At 35.2% G+C, this 15,806-nt stretch overlaps 1 protein-coding gene across 2 annotated transcripts in view; it reads left to right on the top strand.

Moving 5' to 3' along the window:
• Positions 1–15,806, top strand: part of LOC143240409 (uncharacterized) — a 48,113-nt gene that overhangs the window by 8,784 nt on the left and 23,523 nt on the right. The window contains exons 1-2 of one of the 2 annotated variants that reach the window (XM_076482802.1): positions 7,994–8,097; positions 14,869–14,940. In XM_076482802.1, coding sequence (XP_076338917.1) covers positions 8,009–8,097; positions 14,869–14,940 — 161 coding nt within the window. In that variant the 5' untranslated portion in view covers positions 7,994–8,008. Of the gene's footprint in view, positions 1–7,993; positions 8,098–14,868; positions 14,941–15,806 lie in introns of those variants that run through there. The other variant, XM_076482800.1, reaches the window with a different exon arrangement.

A 15,806-nucleotide genomic window follows, 5' to 3' on the forward strand; every position in this document is an offset into this window, starting at 1 on the left:
TATAATTAACCGAAGAAGTAAGGATTTATACTTTGAGACGTTTCTTAGTGTGTAAGATTAGTATATAGTAACACTCACGTTTGTTATTCGAGTCTGAGGGTATGAATGTTGGTCAAATTATAAGTGAGAACTGTGTTTACAAACACTTAATACGGCAAGTTTACAAAGTCTGGTAAAATACTTCAGAAATATGTTAGTATAGTACGGTAAAATGGAGTTCGCATCTAACAAATATTGTACGTAGGTATTTTTTTGGCCCTGCATGGCCAGGTGGTTAACACTCCTACGAAAAGACGTTTCTAGTCCTGATTTCTTCAAGCCCGTTCCCCTGGCTGTGGTTTCGCTAGATAGTAGATAGGGACAGTGGAAATCTCGTTAATCCATTCATTAATGGATTTAAATGGCAATTTCATTTAAATACAAAATTATTAGCCTAATATTAATAACCTTTCAAGTTGCTCTGGGGCCTATTAGGCCCCACTATTCGTAGGAGTGTTAAGGCACTCGACTCGTAATGAAGACTCGTGGTGATGACTAGCTGCCTTCCGTCTAGTCTTACACTGCAAAATTAGGGACGGTTAGTGCAGATAGCCCTCGTGTAACTTTGCGCGAAGTTCAAAAACAAGCAACCTTTTTGTTTGTTGTAAAGTTATCCGATGGACTATCTGTGCTGTGCTAATCACAGCTATTGAAACCTGGTTTTTAGCGTTATAATAATTCAAACTTTTCGCTCAGCCACGTTTGTTCGGCACCGAGTTTTTAGATCGTTGATGACCTGGGAGGGTCAGGTACATTTTCGACCTCTTCTTCCTGTCGCTGATCCATTAGAGTTGGCCTGTGTACCTTCAAGAGTGGAAATTACGACGTAATTTTTACACATAACTAATAGTAACGCTTTCTTGGAGGACTTTTCACATTCTTAATTCGAAATACAAATGTATTTCAGAATTTTATACAGTTTTGTTTATTGGTGGTGTGAAGAGATTTAGTTGGTTCCAGAAACGAAAAAAAAAAAAAGGCAAAACAAATTATAGAACATTAGCAGTCACAGAACATAAAATTCAATAACCAGTAAAGGGGTTGTAGGTTAAGCATGACAATCGATGAGGGCTGGTTATGGTCTTGCGAACCCGTAGGTTCGATAGTAAAGATAATAGCATACTCGCACGCATCACGTGGAGGCACAGTTCACTTAATGTTCGAAGTGCCTCCACGTTATGTGTGCGAATATTATAAGAAAATGTAGAGCGTCGAAATTTCTTTATAAACCCAATAATAAAATATAGAGATATTTCTTTATTTGTTGGATTCACAGATGTTCTCAACTAAATGGATACTGACTATCATAAGTTATTACTAAATATGTATTTTTCTTATTACTTGTTTTGTGGTTGTTAGATTTTTGAATAAAACTGGTATTTGCATCGAGTCGTGATAATAAAATTCGTAAAACGTGGCTAGAATTTATACACTTTGCCACTGATAGATAACGCATTAATGTAAGCGATATTTTCAGTGTCTTAATTTAGATGTTAGCTGTAGCGCATGATGTTAATATAAAAAAATTATAAAAATAGGCCTAGAATACCTAGAAAGTTCAAATAACGTAGTAACTTTTAGACTTAAGTATTTAATATGTGGATGATAAAGTTATTCAACGGTATTTAGTGCTTCTGTTAGCTAATTAGTAAGTTGTATTTGTTATCAGTTAACGATAATTTATTTGTGTGTTAGGCCTACAATATCTTCTGAGTAAGCGTTGAAAAGTTTGTGGACTTAAGCCTATAGCTTTCATCCAAATGGGTGTATTCTGTATGTAACATTATATGAAGAAGTAAGTTAATTTATTATCGCTACGTGAACTGGACTTCGCATTAATTATTTAACCAGATAAACCAAAAAGAACGTACTCAACGTTAGAACATGTTATAACAGTAATGGCTTCTAATCAGATATTGTTAGGTAGGTTTCTTTGGATGATTAAGTACAGAAGAAAATAATGCAAAGTACAATGCAGTTAATTTTAACAAAGAACATTTTAAATTATTCATCTGACCACAAATTGTACAATTTTAATAGTTTTAAGTGGCTAACAATAGCCCTAGCTTCCTGAATAAGGGTAAATGTCCTGCTTTCTTTGTCTTGCTACGTATAATACTTGTATATCTGGTACTTTGTTGAAACAAAATGTACAGCTGTGAAGTGATTAAAAATTATATTACCTAATAAATACAATGGTTAATCTTTCATAACTGACATTAAAGCATCTTTGAGAAGTAACTTTGTTACTCATAAATAAAGACATTACAATCGCTGCTAAAATTTGTGACATAAAGTACAATGAAACATTTAACTAGCAAAAATATTTTCATTATTTACTCGTTTAGAGCCCTTAAATTGTTCAAGGCATTTTGATATTTTTTCTTTTCTGTGGCTTATGGTACGAGAATGTGATGATCTCTTATCTTTTATCATCATTGGCCAATTTGTCGCTAGGGGAGGTCTTTTCAGGTAGATGGTTTTGGGAATCTACTAGTGGTTCGTTCTTGATACACTGAAAGTAATCTCTGCTTTTTTATTGGATTGTCTTGCCTATCGTGATCTCCTACTTGAATCAACCAGTTAACTCTTTTCTTCCCGATATACTTCCAAAGATAATTATAGTGGACGAACTTGTACTGATTGTTGTCTTTAAATAATCTGTAAGCCATGCCAATGCCATTGGTTCTTTTTGCCACAACATATGTCCTTCCCAAATCTACTTAGATTTGTAGGTAGTTCTCTTTTGCGGCTTATACTGTATAATCATACCATGTCAACACATTGAAATGTAGTCTTATCAACATATGCATCTTAGAAAGTTTGCATCTTATCACTAGCTAATTAAAGTCTTTCTTGCATAAAGTGATATATGGTATCAGTAGTGTTCCTGAGTCTCTCTGCATACTGTATAAGACTGACGACTGATGGTCCCTAGGATGTGTTTGTTTGTTTGTTTGTTTTGGAATTTCGCACAAAGCTACTCGAGGCCTATCTGTGCTAGCCATCCCTAATTTAGCAGTGTAAGACTAGAGGGAAGGCAGCTAGTTATCACCACCCACCGCCAACTCTTGGGCTACTCTTTTACCAACGAATAGTGGGATTGACCGTAACATTATACGCCCCCACGTGGGAGGGCGAGCATGTTTAGCCGCGACCCTCGGATTACGAGTCGCACGCCTTACGCGCTTGGCCATGCCAGGCCCCCTAGGATGTGAGTACAGAAAGTACAATGGCACTTTCAGTATCCTATAAAACACCAGTGGCGCTAGTGTGTCTGCTGTATCTCCGTATGTTGTTGCTCGATAAGTTATTAATACGATTAGAAACGCTTGATCCTGTGTTCATTGATTTCATTCACGTAAATATCAAATTGACTTAAAAGTGTTTGTTGCTTTCACCTTGTCATTGCCTCAGGATGATTCGAATGTTGTTTTTTTAATTTCGCGCAAAGCTGCTGATTCAAATCAAGTTCCATAGTCCACACATCTGGAAATAAATTCACTAACAATTTCTTTGCTGGAGTTTCTGCTTCCTCATTAGGAACAGTGTAGGTTCCTCGCCATTCGCTGTAATAGTCTATCCTATTGCTATTGCTGTTCTGCAGTAAGTACGTGGTATATCAACAACAAATCCTTCTAGTGGTGTTCCAGTACTGCTGTAGTTGCCTGTGTTATTTCTTTCATGGACTTTTTTCGCCCACTGTACAGTTCACATGATTAACACCAGGCTTCTGGCGTACAGTCTTATCATTTCACAAGGATTGTCGGGAGAAGATAATTGAACGTCTTTCAACATCCTCAGTAAATTCAACTACGGTCTCATCCATCCTCTTAACCCTGTTCATGATTTGGTTTTAAATACTTCTTTCTGATATCACTCTTCAAACCTATGTGAAAATTGTGCGTTGTAGCTGTTATGGCTATGTTAGAAGATTACTTAATGCCTTTAAAGCTGGTCCTTTTCAATTTACAGCAGAACTAATAGCTTGTTGTCACCATTCCCTCCATCCACCTTCAGAAATTATTTCGGTTTCAAACTGTGTATGATATGCCTCCCATAGTACTTTCTACCACAATTTAGTTTTTCGAATGGGTGAAGTTCTTCAACTGAAAAGCTAAATTCCGTAACTTTGTGAAGTAGTGAAATAGCTGAAATTATCCAGGACGGTCCTACAACCATAGTTGACACAACAGCAGTAGTTCTTAAATGAGTGTTGTTCGCAAGACGTAAGAAGAAAGTCAGTGTAAACCAGAACGAATGCAGAGAGCAGTATGTCTGGTGTGGTCCGTCTAACATTTCCGTTTCAAAGTATATTATCTTCGAATTTCATTTGTATTTCGCCGATTTCTGTTATAATTCTCTTGTACATTACCTAGGATTTCTTAATCCTGTTTTACCTTTCTGTATTTCTTTGATAATCTTTTGTACTTTTTGAATTTTACTACCACTATTCTTATTTACAGTTCCTAAGGCTTTTCCAGTATTCGTATTTTCTATAAAGTTTTCCATCAAACTGCTTGGATTCGTAATTCTCTTGTAAACATATATTTTCGTATAATTGTTCTCTTTATTTCTGTTTCTTTCTATTAGTTATTTCTTTCGATTTATTTAACCCTTGATCTATTTTTCTTGATTTTTCTCTTTCTTCATGAATATTTTTAACTTTATATTTCTTCATCATGTTCATTTTAAAACTTTTATTGTAATGTTTAAAATCATTAATCTCTCCTCATCTTGAAGATCATTGTTGATATTTTATTGCACTTTTAATAAAAAAAATCTCACTCGTGACACTAGCATTGTTACGTCTCCAATTGTTTTATTTTTTAACTATTCTAATAATAACAAATAATTGTATTACTTTGACTGCCAGTTGTATAGTCTGCACTGTATATTTTAAGTATTTAACGATAAATAGTTACTCGTTAATTTTCTTGTATTTGCACACTTTTTACATTTTTTAGTTCTTTGATGAAACACAAACTCAAAATTTAAATAATTAAACTAATGATCAGTAACAGATTAAACACACAAACGTAATAATCAATCCAGCCTTTGTTAAAGTACTCGTTAATGGATCGATAGCCCAAATCTCGAAAAAGTAGGGTTTTATATGTCATTCAGTTCGCTTCCAAAACATTCAAAAGAGGATTTTGGCCAAGTACTAATTACATCATACCAGACACCCTCGCTAGACAAGTAATAGTGCATTAACAACGTTTAATATATGTTTCACAGTTATCAGTGACTTCGTGGTTATTTTTTTTTTTCAAATATATAGGAGTTCAATGGATCTGTTATCCATGTGACGTCATTTGACGCCTGTTGGTTATTATTATATTGCGAAACTTTGTGTTAAATGTTTTTTTGTTGTACGTCCTTTAGTAACATACATCTTAAAATTGTTACTTTATTTATTTTTAATAAATGTGTTAAATCTTAGCAGATGTGCACATACTGAAGCGAACGATCCTTTAAAGGATAGAAAACTATTAACCCTTTTCTCAAGACTAGGCCATTATCTGTGTGTGGCTTGACCTATATTCGTACGTTTTGTAGCGCCACCTAACCTCGGGTGACCTATTTCAACTAAATGTCATGAGAGGTGTGTTTTTGTCCTGTCCTTATTGATATAAAAAAAGGCTACATATAATTTATTATCCAGCTCTAAGGATTTATGGACGTATAAACAATGATTTCTTTAAAAGCCATTGAAGTTCTGTTCATGTAGGCTGTTCGTACTGTCTGTAAATAAAGTAATAAATAATGCTAATAGTATTAAAATGCAGTATTAGAATATTCTAACAGCAGTTTTATCCGGGATCTAAGTCCATTCCAATTAGTAAAAACTAGTTGTATAGATAGATAAAAACGAATATAAGATTTGGAAAATATAGGTGCAAAAGCTGAGAATTAAAATATGTTAATTTATGTCCCATAGTCTTTGGAATAAAACCAAGTTTCCATTCCTGAAACGACTCGACTGGGCACAACTCTGAAAAGGGCAGAATTGCTAGATGTACTTCCTTCCCTACTGTAGTATCTTAGTTTGTACAGTATTCATGCAAAGTACACTTTATTGACGTAGGGTATGGGCAGGTTGGACTAATGATGATTTAGCACCTGCGGGGACAGGGTGTCTTCCCATCTCAAGGCCACATCACCTCAAAGAGTTTATTACAGTCATACGAACAGCAGGATTTCGCACCATAAATGAATGTATTTCAGCAGCCTACTGAGAGAAAGAGAGATTCGTTGTCATGGTAACTCTAGTTGCCGTGGTTTTGATTTATGTCATATCAGTTTTCTCAACGGGTGGTCGCTGTTTTTTTTTCCTGTATTGTTTGATTCAGAATCCAAATGAGTTTATACATGTTTTTACTATTCACCTCGATTTATAAATTAGGTATGAGACATTGGAAGATACCTTGGACAGTTAGGTCGTTCAGTTAACAGTAATGTTGCATTTACACGAACTGAACGTGTTTGTTTTTAAGGGTCTGTTTGTAATTAATATCTCACTTCTTTGACAGGTGGATATTTTGTAAAATGGCACCAGGATGTCAGAGCACCTGTTACTGTGGACCTCTTTTGTTGTTTTTCTTGTCACATCGAAAATATGAAACCACTGAGCTACTTATGGTTAAGTGTGTTTAGTTTTATCTGTGCACCTGCGGTGGCTTAGCTTCAAGAACCCCCATTCCAACATGGCCACATAGCGTTATTTGGCTGACCTCAACCAATCCGGTTGTGGCGAAGGTGCGAAGATTAGCGAGTTATCAAGCTGATATCTTTACCATAGATTGTTACAGCTCCTTTTCGTTGTCGGGCCTCTTCACACCAACCCATGTTACATGTTTGTACAGAGGTCGTAAAGATCTGTCGTATACGTTTTCTTCTTTAGCTGGTTCGTTTGTTGAATGATAAGACGAATGTGTAAACTGGAGATAACTTTGCGACTACCGCCGACCTTATAGTAAACATGAGCTGATCAATAATGTATTTGTCCAAAGCATTAAAATCGAATATTAGTAAAACTATCGATTATATTGTGTTTTATAATAGACAAAATGAAAAACAAATATTAAACATTGTATATAAATGTATCGATTAAAAATTGACTGGTATAAAAGTAAAATAAAGAAATTATAGTGAAAATAACCACAAGTTATGTTCCACATTCTAAAATTCGGGGTTCGATTCTCCGCAGTGGATCCAGCCGATAGCCCAGTGTGGCTTTGTTCTGAAAGAAAGAACCAAACAAATAAAGACTTGCAGGAGTGTAAGAATAAATAAATCAAGATGGGCTTAACAACACGAGAAACTAGGCTTCGATACCCGTGGTTTGCAGAGCACAGATAGCCCGTTATGTAGCTTTGTATCTAACTTCAAACAAACAAAATTAAATCATTTACAAATTTTCCGCCACGTTTTTGTAATTAGAAGTAATAATTTATGGCTTCGGTCGAGATTTATAAATGTTTACGTTCTCTGATTATCTCTTTCAATGTAATTGGTTTTTATGAATGAGTATTTTCTTGTATACGGATCCACAGTTTTTGGTGTGTTTTGTTTTTTAATTCCATAGAACAGAACACACGAACGTTCGATACTGATATAGATTATGAAAAACTTGTTTCTTGCTGTTCGCTCGCAGCCACCGTTAATCCACTGATCGCCATGTGGTTTTCTGTTCTTTACTTCCCACACTATTCAGTCGTGTGGGCAGGATCAGGGCACGAGAGCTGTACATTTTGCTAAGGTTGTTGCTATGTTAAAACAAGTGGAATCTTAATGCATCACATTGTATCGGATCTCGGCAGCTCAAGACCTAAATTAGCCACTTGTCGCGGTTTTCCGCTACCAGTAAATTGCTAGGTTGGTTTTGTAAGAAAAATAATGCTAAAAAGAAACACGAAAAGACCTTGAACCCGGAAAGCCTCCAGTTGTTGAAATTACAGTGATAATGGCTATTGTGCTGTTTTTTTTTATTAAGTTTTCGTACTTCTATCTTAATGCATACCAATTCCCGCTCCGAAGAAGTAATTGCGATAGGTGGGCATTTTATAAGTAGTAAGTAGTTGATTAATATAGGGTAGCTAACATGGTGCTTCGTACAGAGTGTTCGGAAAGTCACTGCAGTTTTGTAATCATATGTCTATTCATTCTATTTCAAGCTAGCAACTGATAGCGGTGTTTAGAAACAAAATAAGAAGGATCCAAGCCTGTATTGATGTCAATGGGAGTCACTTTTAACATTGTTTATAATTGTCATTCATTTTTACCTCCTGTATTTTATATTGAAACATGTCTGTTAATAAATATATAAGTGCACAGTGACTTTCCGAACACCCTATATAAGTAGTCATCGATGAATACGTTTTTCTGATGTTATATATTAATTAATTTGCTTTATAATGTTTTAACTTTAAGACGCTCCAGCTTAGTAAAGTTGGACCAACACTGAATTCTCTTCAGACATTTTAACATTCTCTGAATCAATACTACAGTCAAAGTTCTCTTTGTCACGAAGAAATAGGAATCTTTACTGTTATCAATCACTTCAAAGCATATTTTTATAAAGGAAAAAAACTCGTTTTAATCTGACGTTTCGAAACTGGAAAATTCGTTTGTGCCCACAGTGATCTCAAACCTGAATCCTAGAGGGGGTCCACGCAGGCCTTAGTACGTATACGAATATTGTCTTTGTTCTGACGACAACGGACAAAGTAATATTTTCAGCGAGAACTGTATTTATTGCAATGAGTATGACTGCACGGTTTTGTTTATGAGCTTGAGAGTTTTTCAAAGAACAAATCCCCAATGGCACAGCGGACTCCCACCGCTAGAAACCGGGTTTTAATACCCGTGGTGAGCAGAGCGAAAGTAGTTCATTGTGTAGCTTTGTTCTTAATTGCAAAGAAAGAACAAATTACAATGAAAGAAAAGTATGCCAGAGTGTCTATTAGGTAAAATTTTTATTTAACATTAGGTGAGGGTGGGGGAGGGTGGTTGGCCACAATGCTCAAGATCTACTCTTTAAGGTAAAAAGTTTGGGACCAGTGCATGGATTAACTAAGAATGGGTCCCCGACCTCAACATATATTTTTAAAATTTGTACTTTTATTGACGATAAAATTCGTGAGAAAACTCACCTATGTGAAAGTCAGTATGTTGATAAACAACATACTAGTTCAGGAGCTTCTAACACCCCCCCCCCGAAAAATCGTTTTTATTTATTTTCAAATTAAATGAAAACACGAGGTAATGAGAGCTGCAGTACATGTAACCCCTATTTAAATAATTGGACAGTAATAGGGCTAAAAAGCCGCAATGTTGCTCACCCCTGCTCTAGGCCTGTACATTTTTTAATTATCTGATGTGAGGCCTATTGAAATTGACTAAAATAATAATAATAGAAAGGTAGATAATTTTACATTAAACCAAAATAATTACAATTTATCACAGTGTACATCACGTAAAACTATAAGTATTATACTTTTTAATGCCTACAAATAGATTGTTACTTAATTCAGAAAATAAACTTTTATTAAAAACATTTGCCCAAGAATATAAACAACATGTTTCGAATTTTTTCTGGGCTCCCTTAGGACATGGGATCCAGGGCGCAGGCCCAGTGTTTGATTCGGTTGCCAGGATAGATGTACTAAATAGATATATGGTTTATTGTCTGATATAAAATATCTGTATGTTGTTACCATTTCAGCGGTATGATAAGTCTTCATAAAATCATAAGTAGAATGGCAAATATTTGAAGTAATATAACTGTGTAAGTATTAGTTTTTTTTTTACAGGCTTTTACTTAAAGTCGTGAAATTAGTGTTTATTATGTTACTACTAGCTTCACCGGAAGTGGAATTTTGTACACATGTGTCAGTTTCGTTCAGCACCGAAAATAGTCGTGCTGAAGAAATTCGATGAGATTTTTACAACTGTTATATAGCTTTAATAATTTTCCCCAGCTGTTAGATGAGATTTGCTTTACACATATCCGCATGCGCATATGTAACCAGTCTCAAGTAATTCAATGTACTTGCAAGGCCTGGAATTGTATTCGGTTCGAGGTAAATACCCTGTTATGAGTTTCGCACAGACTGTTAAGATTTACGTTTACATTGTAAGTAGGTGCCTCACAGGGAAGTTTTCAATATATATATATAATAAGGGCATTTTGTTGTCCTGGTATACTACATTGTTTAGAGGAGTAGACCAGTGAGCGTTATTTTTATGTCGATTGTGAAAGGATTGTTGCATTGTATTTCTTTAGTTTGTTATATGTACCAATAATAACGTGTACTACGGTCAGTCTTATATTATTGAATGACCAAGTACACTATAATTCATGTTGTATAGTACGTTATATAGAAGTTTAAATGAATACTGAAGAGGTGTATAATTGAACAAATCAAATGTAACTGTGATGATGACATGTACTTATGCTTATATTATGTATAATTTATAAGTTTATTTTGAAATTAACTATCAATGAAGGTTTAGATAAAATGGTGCAATGGAACTTAACCAAGGTTTGTGTGTTATATTTTAAGAACTGTTAATACAGCTGAAAGCACAGTATATTTTGGTCACACGTTATTTTTCGTATACAAAATCATGTATAAACTGTAGTTACCATACGGTATTTAAGCTAATAATTTGCCTCTTGAGTATCCATGTATGTTTATCATATTTCAAGATATAATAATTATATATGTTTATAACGAAATGACCATTAAACCCCATAGTAGTGTGTAGGAGGCCAAGGTTTTCTGAACACCTACAACGTTAATCTTTATCAAGTACTTTTATATATTGTATATGTTTACAGTATTTATTGCCACAGCCTGATTGGCACTTATCTTTAAAAGGATGACATTGCAACATAAGTAAACCTGTAAACTGTACTGCACTTTCTTCCTGTTTCTGACCTTTCATAAACATCTATTTGTTACCCCATGACTTTCACCTTTTTTGAATCAGCATTAGTCATTGTTTTACATTTTTTCTCTTGAGATTCAGGCAAACTATAGAAGTATGCGTCAAATGTTGTCTCGTGTAAACGAATGTATAGAAGAACCTTCTGGACTACCCCGATTCTATAAGATACTTAGAGAAAGGTTTACCACAGTTTTGGGATATTTTAGAGATGTTAGTATACAATCCATATTTGATAATATATAAGTATTTGAAGAAGCTCGTGCTCGCAGTGTATACTCTACAACACAATTTTTGTACTGCAGTATATGTTTTTAGCAAAGCTACATGGCAGCCAATCTACGCTCTGTTCACCACGAAGTTTTGTTTGTTTGTTTTGGAATTTCGCACAAAGCTACTCGAGGGCTATCTGTGCTAGCCGTCCCTAATTTAGCAGTGTAAGACTAGAGGGAAGGCAGCTAGTCATCACCACCCACCGCCAACTCTTGGGCTACTCTTTTACCAACGAATAGTGGGATTGACCGTTATATTATAACGCCCCCACGGCTGGGAGGGCGAGCATGTTTGGCGCGACTCGGACGCGAACCCGCGACCCTCAGATTACGAAGAGCACGCCTTAACGCGCTAGGCCATGCCAGGCCTCACCACGAAGTAACGAACCTCGGATTTTACCGTTGTATGTCCATAAACTAACCACTGACATGAGGGACGTTGTTAAATGAACGAAAAGATGGCATACTTTTTAATCGAAATTCTCGATACTTCCGAGGAAACTTAAAACTAGTTACCTACCCTTTTGTAAATATATTTTCGAGTGCTATCTCTGGTTAATATTTAGAAAATGTATCATTACTTATAAATACTTTAAAACTGTACATTAATTACGTGTCTTGAGGAGAAAGGCGTGGTCAACATTACGAATAATGTACGTATTGATATAATTATCCACCTCTCGTTGATATGTTGACTCGTATTGGAACAGAGTTGCAAAATATCCATTCTGGCAAGTGCCCAATGTTTAGTTAAATGTAGACGCAAAGGCACTGTTTGTATATTTTCTCTATCAGCTCCCCTGGCCTTTTGTTTATACCCATGAACGCTTTCTCCAGGAAATTTTTAAGTGTTTAAACTGAAGTCGAAGCTGTCAGGTGAGACTCCTTGTCCTTTTGTAGAAAGGCGTTTATTTGGTGGCGTGGTCTGTGAACTCAACCATCATCATGAACCCATATGAAAATTTTGAATGTTTTTTTTTTATGTGGGCGTCCTCTCATTAAAAACTTCCTATGTGCTACGTTGAAAGATTAAAGCGGAACTGCGTACTTGTGATGTGTTAATCTCCACTTCATGCGACGATTCTTTGTTCTCACCTGGAAATATACCCTGACTGGAAACGTAAAAAATCAAACAAATTCATTTTTAGTTTTATCTTACCTTCTTCCATTTCGAAGGCTGTTGCCACTTGAGATGAGTGCTCGGTACGTTTATCAACATTCACTAAAAGATGACGCCATATGTCTAGAGCAAGTTGCACACACACTTTTGCCATTTAAATTAGGGATCTCACATACGAGTTCTGTTGACATTTTTATTGTTTGTTTGTCTTATACTACTACAGTTATTCATTACTCCTCGACGCTTTGTTTCTAATCAACCGATAATATTTTAAATTCAGGGAACGTTTGGTGCTAAAGCGAGCTACCAGGTATTTTATGTTGATAGACCAAATACTGTGTATTGCAATTACATCTTTGAACTTAAACATCACACTAATTTCTGCATGTAGCGTTTTTGGAAGCTCGTGGACAATAAATAGTCTTTTAAGATATCACTTTGGCTGTCTGTTTTTGTAGATGAAAGGAGGTGGTATTATAGAGTATTTAGGCCATAATTTAAAGACCACCGTCACAGGACGTCCAGGTGTTCTAATCACCTATTGATTGCGCAGCTTATGATTGGGAATTAAGTGCAACCTATTGAAGAATTCCGATACAGATGTTCTTAATTAGTTGGGTCAACAAGCGGGATTTGGAACATGTAAACAGAAGAGTGGTATCATTATATTACATCAATACTTGTAAACTTGAACAATTTGTTTTCAGTTTAAAATCCATAGATCATAGTATTTATATTTTTTATAATAATTTCAGTAATATTTTATAATTTGGTTTTGTTTGTTTCGAATTTTGCGCAAAGCTACACGAGGGCTATCTGTGCTAGCCTAGCCGTCCCTAATTTAGCAGTATAAGACTACAGGGAAGGCAGCTAGTCATCACCACCCACCTCCAACTCTTGGGCTACTTTTTTACCAACGAATAGTGGGATTGACCGCACATTATTACGCTTTCACGGCTGAAAGGGCGAGCGTTTGTTTTGAGGGGGATTCAAACCCGCGACCCTCGGATTACGAGTCGAGTACCTTAACCACCTGGCCATGACGAGCCAATATAAATCGATTGCAGATCGTGTAAGTGGTTTTAAAAATGTTGGAATTTAATTAATTTTTATCAGACTTATTTACCCCTATATGGTAATTAAAATTTATAAAAACTGAAACGACTTGAGAAGGTTAATGCAATAAAAAACTGTAGAAACCTTTCTAATCTTTTGCAACCACAAAACCAGTGGTGCTAACTGCTGTTGTTTCAACCATTGTGTTAATGTTTTTTTGAGGTATTATTTTGAAAAATATTTAATACGGATATAATCTAAATTATCGTCTAACGAAGAACATGTACCTTAACTTTTGAAAACAATAAGCGAATAGTTACTAAGTGACTTTTTAATCACTAGCAAATTTAGGACTGATATTAACAACGACACTATTCTCAAAAATAATTATTTATTATTTCAGTTACTAAATGTTAATAAATATCTATATATCTCCCATTTATAATTATAAATATTCAGTACCATTTTTTTCTGAGTCAATTTCGAACGTTAAAACTCACTTTAACTGTATGTAAAAATACTGTTCGTAGATTAAATATTTCACAAAAGTTAAACGATGTTCAGTTTGGATGGAAACTGATTGCTGTAGGTCATGAGAGCCGGAATCGAATCGGCAAAGTCTGCAACGCCCCACTGCTGATTACCACCTTATAATTGAAAACATTTTACTTTTTGTATGCCGAAAGCTATAGAAACATTTTAATCCAATAGTTCTGACGCTTGAGTTAATAATGAACAAATAAAGACGAATGCGGGAAAAACATATGAAGTTTATGTGATTTTTATTGTATTATTATACCTCCAGTAAAGTTAATACTTTGGTAAAGCATTTCTAACAACACCTGACAAAACTACACTGCAAAGACTTGAGGGTGCGAATTTAGTCGGTTGGTCCACTTTCATAATAGAATATAGGACGTGTTGACCTGTTTTAACGTTTTGTTTTGCTTGTTTGTTTGGAGTCGAGCACAAAGCTACACTATGGGCTGTCTGCGCTCTTTCCGCCACGGTTATCGAAACCGGCTTCTAGCAATGTGAGTCCGTAGACACTCCGCTGTGCCACTGGGTAGGGTTGTTTTGAATATTATTGTTCAACACACATTTCTGCGTTATATCGTAGAGTTGATAGATATCAGTTTGTTATGTCTAATTTTGATAGTTCTTTATTAAAGAATTAATGATCGACTCAATACACTGTCCTGAAATGGTAGCAACACAGAATTTATTACCTTATCTCTATGAAGCAATAAACGCTTTCCTTTTATGTTCTTTAATGTTGATCTATTGGTTTTTAGTTATGAGAAAACAAAAACAAAAAATACATTGTTTTGCAGTAATCGGTAAGTAATGCCATTACCCGTCTAGCAAAGAGTGCCGACGTTTCATAGGCTTAATTCATATTTCATTTTGTTCTTGTTTTTCCAGGGACCTCAGCCACAATCAAATAAGACTGATAAATTCCTCAACGTTTGGAAAACTTCAGTATCTCGAAGAACTGTAAGTTCAATACGTGTTATAATAAATACTGATGAGTGTTATGTAGGTGCTTAAAACGTGAAATATTTCCTCCCTGGTGTTCTTTTAAATGTAGAGTATGGTGAATGTTGTCAGGTTGGCGGTAATGTAAAATACGTGTGTGCCGCATAAATTGTTGGTGTTTAGTATTGAATACAAAGCTACACAAAGGGTTCTCTCTGCTCTGCTCCCCAAGAGTATCGGAACCCGATATGTCCACAGACATATCGCTATGCCACTGGAGAATCAGCTGTAAGTCTACATAGTTATAACACTAAGATAAGGAGTTCGATTCTTCATGATGGATAGAACACAGAGAGCGTATTGTGTAACAACGTTTAAAATAAAAAGTTGTACTGATCTGGAACTTTTAAGATATTTTCACGGGTAAAAATGTTATCTCTTATTTAGTAAATATCGTAAAAACAACACAAACGCATTTAATTATTTAAGGAATATATATTTAAATAAAGCCATCACGTGACTCGCTAGAAAGCATTGTAGTTATTTTTGTAGTAATGGTGTAAAATTGAAATATACACCAAAAGAATTGTTGTGTTTTATATTCATCTAATGTGGTGTTTTTTTCAGTAGTTAGTGTTTGAAAAAAAGAAATGTGAAGCAGTGTATAAAGATATAGTGAAGTAATATATCTCACGACTGTTGTTCATTGTAATGGTCGTCCACCAGTGAGATAGCGATAAGTCTGGGGACTTACAGTGCTAAAATTAGAGGTTCGATTCTCCTCGGTGACAAGTAGTTAGTTTCGATGTGGCTTTCCAATAAAAACACATACATGCACGTTTTTTCAGAAGTTCATGATAAAAATATTAGAATTTTCGCACAAA

The sequence above is a fragment of the Tachypleus tridentatus genome, chromosome 13 (genome assembly GCF_004210375.1).
Source record: "Tachypleus tridentatus isolate NWPU-2018 chromosome 13, ASM421037v1, whole genome shotgun sequence".
Taxonomy (NCBI): domain Eukaryota; kingdom Metazoa; phylum Arthropoda; class Merostomata; order Xiphosura; family Limulidae; genus Tachypleus; species Tachypleus tridentatus.